Source organism: Micropterus salmoides, unplaced genomic scaffold, assembly GCF_014851395.1.
Source record: "Micropterus salmoides isolate LMB-PRFRI ecotype aquatic unplaced genomic scaffold, ASM1485139v1 Ms_hic_scaffold_5, whole genome shotgun sequence".
NCBI classification, from domain to species: domain Eukaryota; kingdom Metazoa; phylum Chordata; class Actinopteri; order Centrarchiformes; family Centrarchidae; genus Micropterus; species Micropterus salmoides.
This window is the reverse complement of record NW_024044237.1, coordinates 40,077,104-40,095,611: the sequence shown is the minus strand read 5'-3', so window position 1 is coordinate 40,095,611 and position 18,508 is coordinate 40,077,104. Positions and strand designations below refer to the sequence as shown.

The window sequence follows — 18,508 nt, the reverse complement described above, 5'->3', positions numbered from 1 at the left end:
AAATTTCAATCTGGCCTTGCGATTCTTCCTGCTGATGAGTGGTTTGCATCTTGTGTGTGGCCTCTATATTTCTGCTCTCTGAGTCTTCTTCCAACAGTGGATTGTGATACCTTCACCCTGCACTGTGGAGGTCGTTGCTGATGTCACTTCCTGATGTTTTGGGGGTTTTCTTCACAGCTCTCACCATATTTCTGTCATCAACTACTGTAGTTTTCTTTGGCCGACCTGTTGGACGTCTGTTGCTCAGGACACCAGTAGTTTCTTTCTTTTTCAGGACGTTCCACATTGTTGTGCTTGCTGTGCCTAATGTTTGTCCAATGGCTCTGCTCGATTTTCCTTCTTTTCTCAGCTTGACAGTGGCTTGCTTTTCTCCCATAGACAGCTCTCTGGTCTTCATGTTGCTTTATCCTCTTTAACAGGAAATGCAGTCTTTATAGGTTTGAACCAAGGATGAAAACTTAGACTAGTCATGCAGAGCTGTTTAATGTTTGGACAATCAACCTAAAAGGCAACAAGAAACATCTGTCAGTCACATGTTCCAATAGCTTTGCTCACTTGAAAAATGGGTGGGTTCAAACAAACGGTGGTTTGTCCTGAGATGTTTAACTCATCTAGATGTGAATACCAGGAAATAAAAGCTGAAATTCTGAACTCTTGTCTCATCTTTTGATCTTAAACCCAAATGTCTTCAGTCAACAACAAAAATAAATACGTTCCAATACTTTTGGAGGGGACTGTATGAAAAATATTACATTCACAAATACAAGTGGTCTAAAAAGAAACCACAAATACAACATTTAAAAAATAGAAATCAATAGCCAGACAGATAGCAGGAAAATGTCCAGGGAACGAAATACAAAATCTTCCCGTACTTTTCTCTTGGATAAAGATCTATAAGTAAGATGGAAGCAGACCAAGAATAGCCTAATAAATAAGTCAGATATGCCATGGTTAATTCTACGGGCGCACAAAAAAGGAGGGTATAAAGTTTGTGATGAACCTCAGTGCTCCATGAAAGTTTCCAACGCTTTCAGGCTTTGAATGGATGCATGCATGTATGTAACTTCGCCATAGTGCAGCACTGTCTCTATTTTAGGGATGCACCGAATGTTCGGCCACCGAAATTAATCGGACGAAAATAGCAAATAAAAGATCTTTTGGTGTTCGGCCTAATACGTCAAAAGACCGTATAAATTTTACTGAACAATTACGTTGACGTGTCGGCAGTGTGGAAGCATTTTAAAGTGCCCGAGCTGGTAGTAGACGCTGTTCTGCTGAACTGTCTCCCAGCACATCCGCTCCATCTGTGGCTGACTTCTTAAATGTGGCGTGCACACGTATTCCAGCCTTTACGGTAAGTGAAGCGGCCCAGAGCGAGCTGACAGGCAGGTTAGAGACTTTATCCTGTCAGTTTGTCTCTTTAGTATGAAGAGACGCTGTGAAGTCTTCATGTTACAACATTATTTATCAAACCGGGTCGGACTGGATGGATTTAGCGCGAGGAGGAAACACATGTGTCAACGTCCGGTTTTCAAAATAAGGCGTCTGTACAGGATGGAAATAAGATTAATTAGATTATATTCACAGAAACTGTAAAACATATTACATTAAAAATAAATGGACTCATGTAATTTACTTTACCGGACCCTCTCATAGTCTCTCCACATCCTCTGGGAAACACTGATGAAAAAGCTCATTTTGGCTATTTAATTTATGCAGTGGGGGGAAAAAAGGAAAAATAAATGGACAAAATGTGAATGTATCTGTTCGGTACTCTCTGAAAGTTTTTCATTATCTTCGGCTTTGGCCAAGTATTTTCATTTCGGTGCATCTGTTCGGCCTCGAAGGAAAAACACGACTTGTTTTCAAAATAAAAAACCCGATTTCACCTTCAGTTTTCTCTCCAGTTGCTGAATGTGAGTTTTAAAAGAGAGAGAGACCAGAGACATTAACACATGCCGATACAGCAACCGGTGGAACACGCAGCAGTTTGCATAGTTTTATATTGTCTTGACTTTGAGTTGCACAAACTACAAGATATTAGACCTCTCTCAGGCCAGTGCTATCTCTTCAGGGCAGAGAGAGAGGGGGAGAGTGATAGATGGAGAGAGCGAGAGCTCACGGTGCTGAGCTCAGCAGAAACTTACCCACCAGGTCCTCTTCCTCCTCCTCCTCCTCCTTTCATCCCATCACATCATCATGCTCTCTGTCAATAAAGCGATGAAGAGGATGGGTGGAAGAGGGGGGCTGGAGGCGAGGGGCTAGACGGATGTCCGGGTTTGAAGCTGATTGCTGCCTTTGTTCAGCAGGATTTTCAAATTGAAGCATCTGACAACATCTCTCTCTCTCTCTGTCTCACCCCTCGCTCACTTGCTCTCTCACTCCTTTAATAGTGAAAGCCCTCGCAGGCCTTTCTCTCCCCAGAGAGAAGGGAAGAGGAAGAGAGTTTTGGAGGAGGGTAAATGGCAGAAGATGGACAGATCAGAGAGGAAGAAAAGAGATAGAGGAAGAAGAGTGCAGCTAGTCTTTGTTTATAGATGCTAATGTCGTCAGTAACTGCTCTTAAATGCAGCCATCACAGAACGAGCTGTTCCCTTTAGACCCTCATGTTTAACATGTAAACACAAACATGTTAACAGCAGAGGGAGGTGATGCAGCTTCTCACCGTGGCGCCATAAAGACGTTTTCCTTCAACATGAGTGAAAATCTGAGGCGATGAGCCGCAATGTAGGACCAGCCGTCAGGACCGCCAGTCGCCGCACCACCAACATGCAAACTCACGAGAAAGTCTCTACAGGGTTAGGGTTAGTTTTCTATGTTTTCATTTTAGCTGTTTGATCATTTTTTTTGCAAGTTGTGTTGAAATGGAGCAGCTCTTTCAAGGATCCTCTGGATATGAACTACTGCTTATTAACTAAAACAACCCTCTTAGAACTCTCCGTGTTTTAAGTTTTATTAAATTACAGACCCATAAACTCAGGGCCGGATTAACTCTAAGGGGCCCCCAAGGTGCACGTGTGAGCTTCTTTTTACGAAGGTTATAGTTTGATTAGAAACTAATTTATCTAAAAATATGGAATCCGATAACATTTCGAAAGTCTTAAAGGAGCTTCACGATTATTATTTTACCCCCGTTCAAGTTAGCAGAGGGCTAAACAGGAAGTCAGCTGGCTCAGCCGGCAGACCTCAACACGCTGGACGCTATAACGCTGCCGCCAACTAGCAGAAGTATAAATGCAACATGTGTGTATTAATGCTCTCTCTCTCTCTCTCTCTCTCTCTCTCAGCACCTATCGCTGCCGGCACCGGTCCAAATTTCTCACTGGCCGATCTGGACAGCTCCTCCTACTACAGCATGAGTCCAGGAGCCATGAGGAGACCGCTGCCCAGCACCTCCTCCTCCAGGTACACAACACAAACACTCCACAGGTCAAACTGTTGTTTCGGAAGACTTTTACTTTTGTGACAGCGCATCGAAAGAGACAGAAAACAGAGAGTCTGGAGTCATCAGATGAAGGTAAAACAGGAACCGAACCACAAACTCTTATAATTTATATATATATATGACTAAAAACCTGGAGTGTGAGTGTGTGCGAGATGGAACTAAGTCAGACACACAGAAACTCTCCTACTTCCTGCCATATCGTTTCCTCATGCAACACACTGAGAACCATTGTTGTTTGTATGAAGTTACTTAATTATCACATTATCATCATTAATATTTTTTGTTATTTTAACAATTGTTCCTTTGAAAAATTCTCTTGCTTGTCAAAAAGCAAGACATATTTTCAATGTAACATATTTTGTGTTTTGAGTTTTGTTTTTGATTGTTTTTTCCTCTTTCTTTAGTTTTTATAATTTCATTTAATTTTTTATTATTTATAGACTTTTTTATTGTTTATATGTGAATTTGTGCTCTGGCAACATTGTTTACTTAAAGATTCATGGCAATAGGCCCAAGAGAGAGAGAGAGAGAGAGAGAGAGAGAGAGAGAGAGAGAGAGAGAGATCTCATCTCATTGAAACAAGTTTCTGACACCACGTATCAAAGTTTCCTCCTCACTAGAGGACGAGCTGTCCAGGCTGGACCCTGATCCTTCTCACAAGAGCTGTTACAACAACTATCACAATAGAAAGTAAACTCGCGCGTCTTCGTTCCCTGCAGCAAAGTTACAGGCATCAGCCCAAGGATCGGTACGTGATGTCACCGTCGGCGGCGTCACTCACTGATCCCTCAGAAATGCTTGGGAAAATGTAGCGTGTGTGGAAGCTACCGCGCTACTCGGCCTATAAGAGAGCTTCGCTACTGAAAAGCTATTTGATTCAGAAAACAGCGCCGCTACCACCAAGCTACTGAGAAATGTAGTTAAACTAATAGCGATGCTACTGCCTAATGCCGCTTACTGCAAAATAAATCAATTTAAAGAGGTTGTATTCTGCTCATTTTCAGGTTCCTCATCTTATTTAGAGTTTGTACCAGAGCAGGTTTACATGGTTATATTTTTGTCATACTGCACATTGCTGCAGCTCCTCTTTTCAGCCTGTGTTGAAGGCTTCGTTTTAGCTATGGAGTGATACATCTTGTCTTTTAATGATCTTTGTTGGGAGTTGCACATGCTCAGTTCCTAGTTAAGGACTACTAGCCAATCAGAAGCAGAGAAGGGCGGGTCAGCGAGAAGCCGGTAAACGGCTCGGGTTCAGCCGTACGTGTTGCCGACCGGCTCGGCAACACGGACTGGAGCGAGAGTTTCAGAGCGGTGAGTTATTAATCTGTATCCATAAAGTTTGAACTGAGCTCTGTCTCTACATCACAGGAACAACTTTATGTCCACTGACTGCCTGGAGGGTAGCTAGTGTTTGGAAGGGAGAGGAGAGCTGTGTGCTGCAGCTCGCTGTTTCTGAGGGCGTGTCGGAGTCGCCGCTCGGCGAGCGTCATATGAGGCGCGTTTAGCTTTCATCCCTGTGACGTCACAGGGGCGAAAGGGAAGCGGCTGGACTACAAACGAGCTGTTTTCAGTTCAGAGCAGAGTTTTCTGTGGGAGATGGGAACTCACTTTGGGCTTTTTCACTCTGCAAACATATTGACCCTTCGCTAAGCCACACCCCGAATACACAGCTGGCCAATCACAGCGCAGTATAGGACTCGCTCTAACTGAGGTCCGACACTTTCATGGCTGAGCTCCAGTGACTGATGATCTGGTCAAACTGTTCCTGGGGAATCTTGTAATAGTTACAGCAGCTACCCAGAGAGGCTGAAAGGAGAAGGACGATTTATTTTCTTTCCAAAACCTAAAATAAATCAAGATACATGTCGGCTGTGTATCGTTCCTAATGTGATGTTAGTTAGCTAACGCTAGCTAACTTCCTACTGAATGTAACGTAATAAAGTCCTGCTGTTCTGCTCTTTAATGATTGTAATAATGAACAGAGGCCAATCAGCTGTACAGGAACACTGCTGATCCTTCATATCGTTGAGTTTTGTCTCAATCATCAGGGGATGCGGTGGTTCACTTGTACTGTGTGATCGGCAGGCTTTAGCTTCTATCTTTCATTTTTTTTCACGTCAGTCTGAGTCAGTCTGACAGCCTGAATACAACCATCAAATGTATAATGCAACTGTAAAACTGTCTGCTTCTTTCAACAAATTAGACAATATTTCTCTGGGGAGTGCAGCAGTAGACAGTGGCAGCGCTGACAGTTTGTCGGGCTTAGCGAAGGGTCGACTACATGCACAAAAAAGATAAATAACTCAATAATGAGGGGAAAAAGCCAAAAAGCAGAATACCACCTCTTTACAGTTTCATGCTGTGCACTGCATACTGCAGTTGCCAGTATGTAGTACCTCTAAACTTGTGAGGTCCAGTAATTTTGATCCCCACAAAACTGTCGGATGCCTCAAGTGTACTGGGATCCCAGTTTTTGGACCCCACGACTGTAGTAAAACAAGCCCCCCCCCCCCCCGCACATACACACACACACACACAAGCACGCACATGCTTGCAGGGTTTGGCCTGACCTCTTCTGTTAAATCGATGCGGTCACAAGAGTCGTCTGTCTGTCTGCTGAGATACCTGCCCTGCAGCGCACACACACACTAATAGTGAACTACTGACTCTGATTAGACTGAGTGTGTTTCTGTGTGTGTCCTCTGTGTTTCTACACTCCCTCTCTCTCTCTCTGACTGCACACACCTCTCCAGAGACCTCCCACACACACACACACAGCGCTGCGAGGCAGTGAAGCGGCTTCATATGGAAATCTTTACTAACGTCAAAGAGTCTCCATTCATACATTTACATCTCACTGTACAGGCAGGTCGCACTCGCACACACTCGTACACACTCGTACGCACTCACTAATGTCTTAACCTCCTGCTAAACGAACACATCTGGTAAACGAGAGGCCGTCGGCGTGTCGGGGCTTGTGTGCGTGTTAATGAGCAGTCATGTAGTTGCTGTAACTCCGCTCAGTATTGCGTGACACGTAAATGCCTGCAACAACAACAGAGTGGAGGTAACCGAAGCGATTAAGATGCTGTTCGCCATCGTTCATACAGTCAGGATAAACAAAGTCCCGCACAGCTTCATCAGCTGCTGCTGCTGACTGTGTTTAAACATGCTCAAACACCAGGAGGCATCTACGTCAGACATGTCTGTATGATTTATTGATTAGAAGAGGATTCTCAGGTTTTATTTTCCTTTAGCTGAATCGAGCTGGAAGCAAGAAACAAAGTAAAGTCAGTTAAACATCATAAATTACGTTCACCCTGCAGGCCTTAAAGCTTTCTTATTGATGCGACCCTGTACAGACAAGCGGGTATAGAAGATGACTTACGCAGCACGCTGGCGTATGGAAGCAGGGCTCAACGTTAGTCTGTTTGAAACTTACTGGCCTGGAGACATGTTTACTGTCCCTCCTTCCAAAAGTTATTCATCAGTGTTACAACAAAAAACCAAAGACTTATAAGTTATGTTATACTGTTAACATGTTTAATCAGTTATTAAATACATCCTGGATATAAAAAAAAAAACAAACAGTTAAAATTATAAAAAAAATAAAAAGATTAACAAAACAATTTATTTTTAAAACAAAACATATGCCATGGTAGCGACCTGTCAATCAGCTTGTAGCCCCGCCCTGACTCCTCCCCTGCTTCCTGGTCTCTGTTCCTCTAAACGGGACCATAATTTACTAAATGAACATCATGCTGTGTTGAAGAAGACTTGAAACTAGCGACTGAGACCATAAACTCATCAGGAAAGTGTTTACTGAGGGAATAAATCAGCTGACAAGTAGAAACATTTTCTTTCTGCAGCCGCTGGAGTCGCCCCCTGCTGGCTGCTGGAGAGGACGCAGGTTTAAGTTCCGTCTGCATGGTTTAACTTTCAGACCCAGAGGTTTCCGCTTGATTGCGATCAGAGAACATTTGACAACCGCTCGTCACGTCACTACAACTACAGATTGGAAAACAGTGCAAAGCAACTTCAGGATGTTGAGTTTCTAAATTTTTATTTTTATTTTTTTTAAACACTAATGTTTTTGCACTGGCCAGTGAGTTGCTAGCTCAACTGTCCCGACGTTATTTTTTACTGGCCCCGGGCCATCGGGCCACCGTTATTGTCGAAGCTGGTGTCCGTCAAATGAGACAGAACTCTGGCAGGGTTCTGCATCATGTTGTCCGGGTGGAAACAGCAGAGAGAGAGAGAGAGAGTTGTAGCGCTTATACGTCAGAAACTGTAATAAAAAGTTGTGAATATTTATATATATCTAAATCGGGGGAAATGCGAGAAATCAGCACTCCAGGAAGAAACCGGGAGAGATTGGGAAAAATCAGCCTGTAATCATGCTCAGGCGTCATATATACACGCTTTGAGAAAACCGTGGCAATTGTACGTAAAACCTCAATTCTGCGTGTATAAACGTTAGTAGCTAACTAACTAGCTAGCGATTTTTGTGTTTAAGGAGTTGACAGGCCCCCGAGGCAACTTCCCGTAACCTTAACCGTCACAGAAGTTAGCGCCAAAACGTAAGTCAGTAAATTTATGCATGGCGACCGGCTAGCCTCACCGTTTTGCATACAATAGCCACAGTAGCCACGTGAGGGTTGGCGAGTGCGTGTTTGCGTTAACAGCAGCTCCGTCTAGCGCAGAATTATGGCGAGTGTCACTCTAGAGTTGCATGAACTCCGATCTGTCTGTCCAAACTAGGGCTGGCCAATAAAATAAGAATGATAATTATCGCGATATAATTTTCCTCTATAACAAAATAACAAATGTTCAATAAATGTTTGATTTAATTCTTTTGAGTCACAAACGAATCGAATCAGCACTTAAATTTTCTATTAAGATATTTATTTTGTTGAGGAAAAGCCACTGAAAACAGATTTAACTTAATTTTTCTGGTGTCTTTATATTTGTTGAAAACAGATTTTATCAGAATAGTTCTGAATGTTCTGCCTCAGATTTGTGAAGCGAGCCACTGTTTGGCATCAAGTGTTTGTTCAGTAGCAGAAAGAAAAGTTTTTAAAACGAATTAACTTCCACTCAGGAGCAAAAATCAGCCTTTAAATTTGGAAGAAATAATGATTTGACATTTATCCTGATAATTATCGGTATCGAATGATAAGATGTTTTTCAGCGCTTTTGGCCGTATCGCCCCGGTCCAGACTGAGGTCTCATTTCCAACAGTCCGACCTGTATCTGTAGATAAACATCAGACTTGTTCCCTCTGTTGTAAACAAATCCGATCTGAGTCACACATGAGCAGAAACATCAGGTTTGGGTCACCTTGGCCTTTGATGCAGCCGACTTCACTGAGCCTGTTTTTTACCCTGGTGCATCAAAGTCTGAAGAAGCATCAGAAGAGAGGAAAGTTTCATTTCATTTCATTCTTCCACCACAGGACTTTTTCTGGGAATGCATGAGAACTTTACTGACCTTTTACAGACCTTTTACCTGCATTTTAACCTGATCCAGAGGGAGTACTTTTTCCACGATCCACAAACTCTTTTAGAGCAAATTAAACTTCCTGCATCCACATCCGGTCCACACGCAGGGACAAAATATATGATAATAATATGATAATTCTTCAGTGCATTTATATTCTACTTACAAAGCAGAAACAAATAATGTCTCACTTCTAACATCTGTTTATTCGTCAGATTCCTACAGCCACAAACTGCCAGAATAACTTGATTATTTTGTGTACTTCTGGATTTTGGGATTTAGTTCCTGGAGCTCTTTAGTTAGTTAGTTATGACAATACTTGTCAACAAGCGTGTTTTATTATCTGTATACATATTTATTGTCTGTAACACCAACAAAGAGAGGACGTGTTTAAATCCTCCATGTTATAAACTCACTTTTAACTGGTTACTTGTGCTCATCAGAATAATGAGATGAACAACAGTATTTCTTGTAGATCTAAAAGTCTGTGTAGCTGTGCAGAATAAGAGTGTTCTCAAAAGCCTGGATTTTAAATCACATTTTAACCAAGTTGTTGCCAGAAGTAGACCCTACCTCGCCTTGGAAGATGCCAAAAAGTTGTTGCATGCTTTTGTCCAAATGTCCAAATGTTTTTTCACATTTGGACATTTTCCCCAAAAATGTTTTGAGAAGCTGCAGCTAGTACAAAATGTGGCAGCAAGAGTTTGAACTGAGAGAACACAACTCTCCCAGTTTGAGCTTCCCGTAGAGTTTAGAATTGATTTTAAAGTTCTTGTAGAGTTTGGCGTAGCAGCAATCGAACAGACTTCCTTTACAAATAAGAGAAGCTACCTCTATAGATAGTTTAAGAAGTAACTCAAGACCTACTTATCTGCCTTTGATTTTAAGTGATTAAACACACTTTTATTTATGTATTTATTAGATTTTGTAGCCCTGACCTTTATTCCAGTTCTAATACCTGTGTTTTGTGCATGCTGCTGTATTTATTTATATGTTACTCCTCTTAAGTGCTTGTGAATGCGAAGCACTTTGAGCTGCATTGCATGTGTGAAAAGTTATTATACAATCAAACTGGCATATGAGACGTTAACAACGGTGCTGTCTCCCCTGTGTTTGTGTGTCCAGCTCTGCCAAGAGGATAAAGTGTATGGAGGAGGACGTGGACAGTCCCGGCGAGGAGTCCTACTACCCCAGTCAGGGTCGATCTCCGGGCAGCGGCAGCCAGGCGAGCAGCTGGCACGACGTGGAGCCAGGTACCAACCGCACAACTACCCCTAACACCTCCTCTAACAACCCCCGCTCTCCTCGCCACCAAGCTTAATACCTCAGCCCTCCTCCCCCTCCTCCACCGTACACACACGCTTCATACACATCCCAACTTTAACCTGCCGCTCCGAAGCAGCTTGTGAACGGAGCGATGCATTCATGTAACAGCGTGAAGGTGATGCTTACAGCAGGGAGGGGAGTGTGAGAGAGAGCGAGAAGACGCAGGTGACATGCAAGGAAACAACGACCACATACTGAGTGAGAGAGTGAGCTGAGGTGCGTCAGAAAGAGTCACACGGGCCTTCAGGTGTTCTTGTTACCTGCAGATCAGGTGTGCAGGGCAGGTTAGGGGAAGCGTCATTCAGCCTGACACCACAGAGAGAGCAGCTCTCCGTCAGCCAGACTGAAGAAACCCCAGGTATCCTGTAGAGAAGAAATTGACATTGATCCTCTGAATGAGTGCTCATCAAAGAGTGAGCGAGGCAGAGAACACTTTGTAAACACAGTATGTCATTTAATATTATGATTTATAAACATGTATGTCATGAAATAGGACATTTAATAAAAATCAAGCCAGAACATTGATGCAAAAATTGCCACTTAAGCACTTTCTGCTTACAACACAATGCTACTGTCGGACTCACTGAGGGACTCCTTAGACAGGAAACTGTGTGTGTGTGTGTGTGTGTGTGTGTGCAACCTGTTCTCATCCCAACTCGTCACATATGGACGCTTGTTCAAGACCCTTTGGCGCCCTGGACAAGAATAAATATCCATATATAAATAATGCCGTTAGACTTTCAAAATAAAACTGGTAGTTAACGTCGCAGTTTTAGGTTTAGCAAAAGATCTTTTCGAGTTTAATGATTACGTTACTTCAGCCACTTAACTAAAAACAATCGATGTTTTTGTTTCACGCAGGAAACAAACGCCGGTCTCCGGGGTGAAAGACCCACCGGTATATTATTTATTTACAGACTCTCACCCGTCCACGTCTCTCAGAGTAAGGAGGTGGACCGTGAAACTTTTAACATGAAACAATTAATAGCCGAATCCCAAATAGCCGCCCGCCCCGTTTCCTGGCCTGCTGTGGGAACACATTTATACTAATAAACGCAGGTCCACATTAAACGCCTGGTGTGGTTTTTATAGAAGTTCTCTGGATGTATAAAACCTCTTAAACCCCGCGGGGTCGCTGCTTTAGCTGCTTCTAAGCTGCTCAGATCATTAATACAAATAATAATGTTTAAACGCATGATCAACATGTCAGTATGAACATGCTGCACATCGTTAGATCAGTTAGATTCTCTACAGTTCAATCGTTCAGTTCATTTAACGGAAACAACGAGCCCCAAAAGTCTGATTCTTATAGATTTACCGCTGTAACCTGCACGGTACAAGAGATGAAAAGAAAGCGCCGCCTCCCGTTACCTTTGAAGCGCTCGTTAAGTCCGAATGTGTCCGTTCCTGATTATTTATCTTCCTTTCGAGATCCAACATGGCGCTGTCTACAGCTGAGTTAGGTGCGCTTTGTTTTGTTTTTGTGCGTTAACTCAGTTTTCGGATGTGATTCCCGGAGCTCTTTCGCCAGAGAGGAGCTCATGAACATTAGTGGAAAAACTCCAGCGGATTTGTTTCCCACTTTTCTGGCGTCATCAGTGGAATTATTTGGCGAAGGGCTCTCTCGTTGTTGTTAACCGAATGAAGCGGCGTAAGAGAGGGAAACGAGCCGGGGGCGCTCGTGCGCATTTGTCCAAAAGCTGCAGCGCTGCTCCCGCCGCTAGCAGGGGGCGACTTAAACCTGCGTCCTCTCCAGCAGCCAGCAGGGGGCGACTTAAACCTGCGTCCTCTCCAGCAGCCAGCAGGGGGCGACTTAAACCTGCGTCCTCTCTAGCAGCCAGCAGGGGGCGACTTAAACCTGCGTCCTCTCCAGCAGCCAGCAGGGGGCGACTTAAACCTGCGTCCTCTCCAGCAGCCAGCAGGGGGCGACTTAAACCTGCGTCCTCTCCAGCAGCCAGCAGGGGGCGACTTAAACCTGCGTCCTCTCCAGCAGCCAGCAGGGGGCGACTTAAACCTTTAGAGGAGAACGTGGCGAAGCGTATGTATTGGACGCCGTGGGATTGAGAACGGGTCGCTGTGTGAATGTGTGGCGTGGGACACTCTTACATGAGCACTACGTTGTTGAGGTCTCTCTCTCTCTCTCTCTCTCTCAGGCCGTGTATTCATGCTGCTTTTCTTTTTCTTTCCTCTGTTCGTTTCTGTTCTTTCTTTCCTCCGTCTCGCGTTGGAAAAGCCGGATATAAGCTGCGTGGCTCTCTAGCTAGCTCGTTCATCTCCCGACAAGGTAAAGACTGTGAACACGCCTCTTACTTTTCTGTTTCGTGTCTGTGAAGCCGTCACCTCCTTTTCCTCTCCTCCTCCACCTCCTCCTCCTCCTCCTCCTCCTCCTCTCCACCTCCTCCCGATGGCTAAGATACCTGGGTGGTTTTTGGTTTCTCGTTTGGTGTTGTGACGTGTCTGGTTTCGTCTGGTGGACTCCTCCTCCTCCTTCTCCTCCTCCTCCTCCTCCTCCTTACTTTCTGTTTTACCCCTTTCTCTTTCTCTCTCCTCCTCCTTTAATATTGTCTTTCTCCCTTACACCCTCCTTCTCTCATCTTATCTCCTCTTTATCCTCCTCCTTTCCTCTCTCATCTCCTCTCCTTTCCTTTCCTCTTTCCCCACCTCCTATCATCTTATCTCCTCTTTTTTGTCTACCTTTCATTTCCTCTTTCCTTCTACCATCTTCTTTCCCCCGTTCTTCCCTTTCCTTATTCCATCTCTCCTCTCTTCTTGCTTCCTTCTTTCCTCTCCTCACCTTTTCTTTCTGTCATTTCCTTGCCTCTCATGTCTCCTCCTCTTTTTTAATTTCCTTCTTCCTCCTCCCTCCTTTCTTGTCCCGTCTCCTCTTCCCATTTCCTTTCCTTCTTTCTCCCCTTGTCTCCTCTTCTTTCCTTCCTCCTCCCTCCTTTCTTGTCCCGTCTCCTCTTCCCATTTCCTTTCCTTCTTTCCTCTCTTTTCTCTTCTTTCCTTCCTCCTCCCTCCTTTCTTGTCCCGTCTCCTCTTCCCATTTCCTTTGCTTCTTTCCTCCCTTGTATGCTCTTATCTTCTTTCCTCCCCCTCCCTCCTTTCCTGCCCTGTTTCTTCTTCCTATTTCCTTTCCTTCTTTCTCCCCTTGTCTCCTCTTCTTTCCTTCTTCCTCCCTCCTTTCCTGCCCTGTTTCTTCTTCCTATTTCCTTTCCTTCTTTCTCCCCTTGTCTCCTCTTCTTTCCTTCCTCCTCCCTCCTTTCCTGCCTTGTTTCTTCTTCCTATTTCCTTTCCTTCTTTCTCCCCTTGTCTCCTCTTATCTTCTTTCCTTCCTCCTCCCTCCTTTCCTGCCTTGTCTCTTCTTCCTATTTCCTTTCCTTCTTTCTCCCCTTGTCTCCTCTTTTCTTCTTTCCTTCCTCCTCCCTCCTCTCTTGTCCTGTCTCCTCTTCTCTTCCCATTTCCTTTTCCCATTTCCTCCCTTGTCTCCTTCTCTCCTCTCCTTGTTTCCCATCTGTGTTTCAACAGTGAGATACCCCCTCGGTGCTGCACCCATCACCCCCCCCTCCCCCACCTCGACCCTGCCCATCAGGCAGCATGCTGATGACATCATCATGGCTGTTTATTTGTTGGTTGATGTCCATGAAGAAAAACAATCTGCTGGATGGACCGTGACGCTGTGCATGACTCTGTGTGTGTGTGTAATTATTAGTTGTGTATTTGTTGCCTCCAAAACACACACACACACTCCTATAAGTCAGTAGTTCCTCCTTTTCTTGTGTTTGTGTTAATATTTTATCTGAAACAGCAGACAGGTGAGGAAGAGGAGGGAGGAGTGAAGAAGACTGAAAAATAAAGGTGGATAGATGAAAATACAGCAGAAAAGGGAAGATAAGAGAGTCTGAGGGAGGGAGGGAGGGAGGGAGGGATAGATAGACAGATAGACAGATAGAGGTGTAAACAGGGTTAGGAAGGAGAAAGTGCTGAGCAGACTCTGCCTCGATTCCACCTGACAAAACCTCTTCAAGTGTTCATCACTCACCCACACACACACACACACACTCTCCTCCTCCTCTTCCTCCCCCCTGCTGCACCCTTCCTCCATCGCCATAAGCCCCGCCCTCCATCAGCTCCATCATGTTGGGTCCAGGGCGACCTCTGCAGTCAAACGGCGTGGCGTTTATACAGCAGGCGTTTTTTTATTTGCAGCTGAAGTTTTTTTTACAGCAGTGAAAAAATTAAAATGACATTTAATAACAGATTCAGCAGCTGAACGCAGTCCCTCCAGGATTTCGCACGACTCAGGATTTGTGATTGCTGCGACCTAAAATGGCAGATTTTGCAGCAGCTTGAAAGTTTGGATGTTCTTGGGTGTTTTTTTTTAAACTTACAATTAGAATTATAGTTGAATAGTAATAATTAACAATTTGAAAAAACTTTCTCAAAATATTTAAACACTGCACTTTATTGTTCTGGGCGGCAAGAAGGTCGTGGGTTCAAACCCCGGTTGCCTTTCTGTGTGGAGTTTGCACGTTCTTCCCGTGTCTGCGTGGGTTCTCTCCGGGTGCTCCGGCTTCCTCCCACCATCCAAAGACATGCAGACTAGGTTGATTGGTGACCCTAAATTGTCCTTAGGAGTGAGTGTGGGTGGTTGTTGGATGGACTGGCGACCTGTCCAGGATCTACCCCGCCTTTCGCCCGATGTAAGCTGGGATTGGCTCCAGCCCCCCGCGACCCTGTACGCAGGATAAGTGGTTGACGATGGATGGATGGATGGACTTTATTGTTCCTAAACTATGTTCTAAAATCACACACACAGCTAACGTTTCCTCTAAACGCACATTTAAACCAGCTGATTCTGTCCTGCAGCTGATTGGATGCAGCAGCCTGTGTCTCTCTGACGTCCACCGTGTGTTTGTGACGTTCTCTCTCAAAGTGTTTGTCACAACACAGGATCCTGGTCTTCACCGTCCCCTTTGCTGTTTGTATCACACATGTCTGCTGCGTCTTCTAAACAAGGAAGTGAGTTTGCTGACGTGTGACGTTTTGCAGGAAACGGCGATGAGAGGTCACTGTTTGCAGAACAGTTGCTGTGATTGGTCCGAATTGCAAGTCGAGCTGAATTCAAGGGGATTTGTTGAGTTTGTGTTAATAGTTGCGATCGCGACATCGTGAAATCCTGGGGGTGCTGGGTTAAACTGGAGACTTCTGTAGAAATGAAGAGACAGGGTATTTATACTTGGTGATATACGATGCAGATCATCAAACTACTAAAAAAAAAACACTTGTATCATTAAAAGATCAAATGTATTACAAAATAATATGTATATATATATTATTTATTTAAGTTTTTAGTAAAATGAAAAGTTTTTAATTATAAAGTGTTTTATATATATATATATAGAAAACACACATTTTCTTTATTAATTAGTTAGTTATTCTAATTATTTATTTTATTATAAATTTTATGATGTCATAAAATGTGTAGTTTTTAAATAAATTTAAGTCAATAAATAAAAAAACGTGGTCGTGTTGAGATTCTGCGCTGAAAGAAAACGTGTTTTTCCTTGTGACACCCTGCAGCCCCGAGCCTCAATCTGTCGCCTCCCTTCCTCCTTATTGTTCAAACTCCGCCCAAATCGCCCCCTCACCCCTCTGACCCCCCCCCCCCCCCCCCTCCTCCCCTCCTCCTCCCATCTCCTCTCCACCACTGGAGGTGCATAAAAATGTAATTAAGAAAACACGCTACCTCTGACCCGCTCCTCATCCTCATCATCATGGTTCTTGGCAGGGATGCCGTCGCCCGCCGGCGTCCTAAAGAAGTCAGAGAAGTCTGGTTTCTGCGGCGCCGTGCCTTCGCCGAGCGGCTCCGCCTCCACCTCCTCCACTTCTTCTTCCTCCTCTTCCCCCCGAACGGCTTTCACACACCATCACCGGCCCGTCATTACCGGGCCTCGAGGTGAGGTCCTCAACCAGTCAACCCTAAACCCCACCACCACCACCCTCACTCCTCTCACCTCCTCACCCCTCCCTCCCTCCCTCCCTCCCCCGTCAGCTGTGGGTTTTGTCAGGCAGAGGAGGCGCAGGAGTCTGTGTACCTGTAGACACACACACCTGTAGGCTTTAGGCAGGGTTTGTGTACGTGTGCGTGTTTTTTATGACTACATCCTCCTCACCTACCTGTATGCCCCGCCCACTCCAAACCTCCCGTTCCTACACTGTTTTTTTTTAATCTTCTGATTGATCAAAGTATCCCACAACACAGAAACACACTTCCTGCTGCCTGTGTGTGTGTGTGTGTGTGTGTGTGTGTGTGTGTGATCAATAATACTTTTTAAATTGCTTTTCTTTATTCCATCTATTTTGTTCATAATGTCCATGGAGCCTGTTGAGACGAGGTATGAGATGATTATACTACATGTGTAGTACAAAAACGACACGTTGAGATGTATCTAGATACAGTAACGACTGAATTCATTCATCAGTCTTGGATGTCTGAGTCTCCTTGAATGCACCTCAAGAGAGGGTTTGCTTATTGAAAGACAGAAGGTGACGGACGAAACATGAGGTGATGTAGAGTACTGAAAGATGAGATCTGGATGACTGAACGAATTAAACAAAAACAACAAGGCAACACTAGCCATGTTTCCGTCTGATTGACCCTTTGCTAAGCCCCACCCCGATTACTTACGGTTGCTATGTCTGACAAACTGCCAGTTTTGCAGTTGCATTAAACATTTGAAGGTCATATTCAGGCTGTGAAACGGACTCAAACGGACTCAAACAGACTCAAACGGACTCAAACGGACTCAAACAGACTCAGACGGACTCAAACGGACTCAAAATGACTCAAACGGACTCAAACGGACTCAGACAGACTCAAACGGACTCAAACGGACTCAGACGGACTCAGACGGACTCAAAATGACTCAAACGGACTCAAACGGACTCAAACTGACTCAAACTGACTCAGACGGACTCAGACGGACTCAGACGGACTCAAAATGACTCAAACGGACTCAAAATGACTCAGACGGACTTAAACGGACTCAAACGGACTCAAAATGACTCAGACGGACTTAAACGGACTCAGACGGACTCAAAATGACTCAGACGGACTTAAACGGACTCAGACGGACTCAAACAGACTCAAACGGACTCAGACGGACTCAAAATGACTCAAACGGACTGAAAATGACTCAAACTGACTCAGACGTACTCAAACAGACTCAAATTGACTCAGACGGACTCAGACGGACGTGAAAAAAAGATAGAAGCTAAAGCCTACCAATCACACAGTACAAGTGAACAACCACATCCCTGACGACTGAGAGAAAAGAAAATGATATAGGATCAACAGTGTTCCTGTACAGCTGGTCGGCCTTTGTTCATTATTACAGTCATTAAAAAGCAGAACAGCAGGACTTTATTACGTTACATTCAGTAGGAAGTTAGCTAGCGTTAGCTAACTAACATTACATTAGGAACGATCCACAGCCGACATGTTTCTGGATTTATTTTTTATATTTATTTTGGGTTTTGGAAAGAGAATAAATCGTCCTTCTCCTTTCAGCCTCTCTGGGTAGCTGCTGTAACTATTACAAGATGCTGCAGGAACAGCGTTTGACCCTCTCTTTTTGGATTAGAGTAAAATATTGCGCTGTAATTGGCCAGCTGTGTATTCAGGGCGTGGCTTAGAGAAGGGTCAATTGTCATGAGAATTTAAGCGTACTTTTTTTTTTTTTTACATGTAGCAAAAAAGGAAACAAAAATCACGGCGAGCGTAGTTACGTCAGTAGTTGACATTACACAGGGCTGTAATAAACAAGACATCTGGGTTCCAAACCAGAAACAAAACCAGCCGCATGAACCTGACGGCCGCTGATCTGAGAAAAGAGAGAGGTCCTCAGAAATCTGTTTCAAGCGGGCACGTTGCTACCAGCCATGTCTCCGCACGTCATGGGAATATCCGGTAAGAAGCCGACAGCAGAAACAGCTGATCAGTCGTGAGTTACATTTTCACTACGTCAGAACTTATTTGGAAAAAGTTTCCAGCTCCGATTTAGTGCATTAACTCTTTTTCGACAAAGGCAAAAACCACCTCAAGCGAACGTAAAAACTTTTTTGAGAAATGAAGGATTTGTTTTCGAATGTTGCTGTTTCCATCAACCTTTTCTAATGCCATACTTAAAAATGCGCATTAAAAAACGCTGATGGAAACACGGCTACTGTCACTTG

At 44.3% G+C, this 18,508-nt stretch overlaps 2 protein-coding genes across 2 annotated transcripts in view; one reads left to right on the top strand and one right to left on the bottom strand.

Annotated features, from left to right (window-relative positions):
- Positions 1–2,676, bottom strand: part of LOC119888462 (inaD-like protein) — a 24,985-nt gene extending 22,309 nt beyond the window's left edge. Inside the window, exon 1 of the mRNA XM_038699017.1 lies at positions 2,666–2,676. Within this exon, the coding sequence (XP_038554945.1) occupies positions 2,666–2,676 (11 nt within the window). The remainder of the gene's footprint in view (positions 1–2,665) is intronic.
- A 609-nt stretch (positions 2,677–3,285) lies between these two features.
- LOC119888214 (nuclear factor 1 A-type-like) lies at positions 3,286–16,490 on the top strand. Its single transcript, XM_038698686.1, has 3 exons — positions 3,286–3,405; positions 10,070–10,197; positions 16,062–16,490. The coding sequence occupies exons 1-3, from the start codon at positions 3,356–3,358 to the stop codon at positions 16,388–16,390; spliced, it is 507 nt and encodes a 168-aa protein (XP_038554614.1). The 5' UTR covers positions 3,286–3,355; the 3' UTR covers positions 16,391–16,490.
- Positions 16,491–18,508: the final 2,018 nt, after the last annotated feature.

Bases quoted from the DNA above. Each gene is read 5' to 3' on its own strand.
- LOC119888214 (XM_038698686.1), top strand. From the start codon at position 3,356: ATGAGTCCAGGAGCCATGAGGAGACCGCTGCCCAGCACCTCCTCCTCC. The intron at 3,406-10,069 runs GTACACAACACA...TTGTGTGTCCAG, and splicing joins CCCAGCACCTCCTCCTCCAG to CTCTGCCAAGAGGATAAAGT. The intron at 10,198-16,061 runs GTACCAACCGCA...GGTTCTTGGCAG, and splicing joins CTGGCACGACGTGGAGCCAG to GGATGCCGTCGCCCGCCGGC.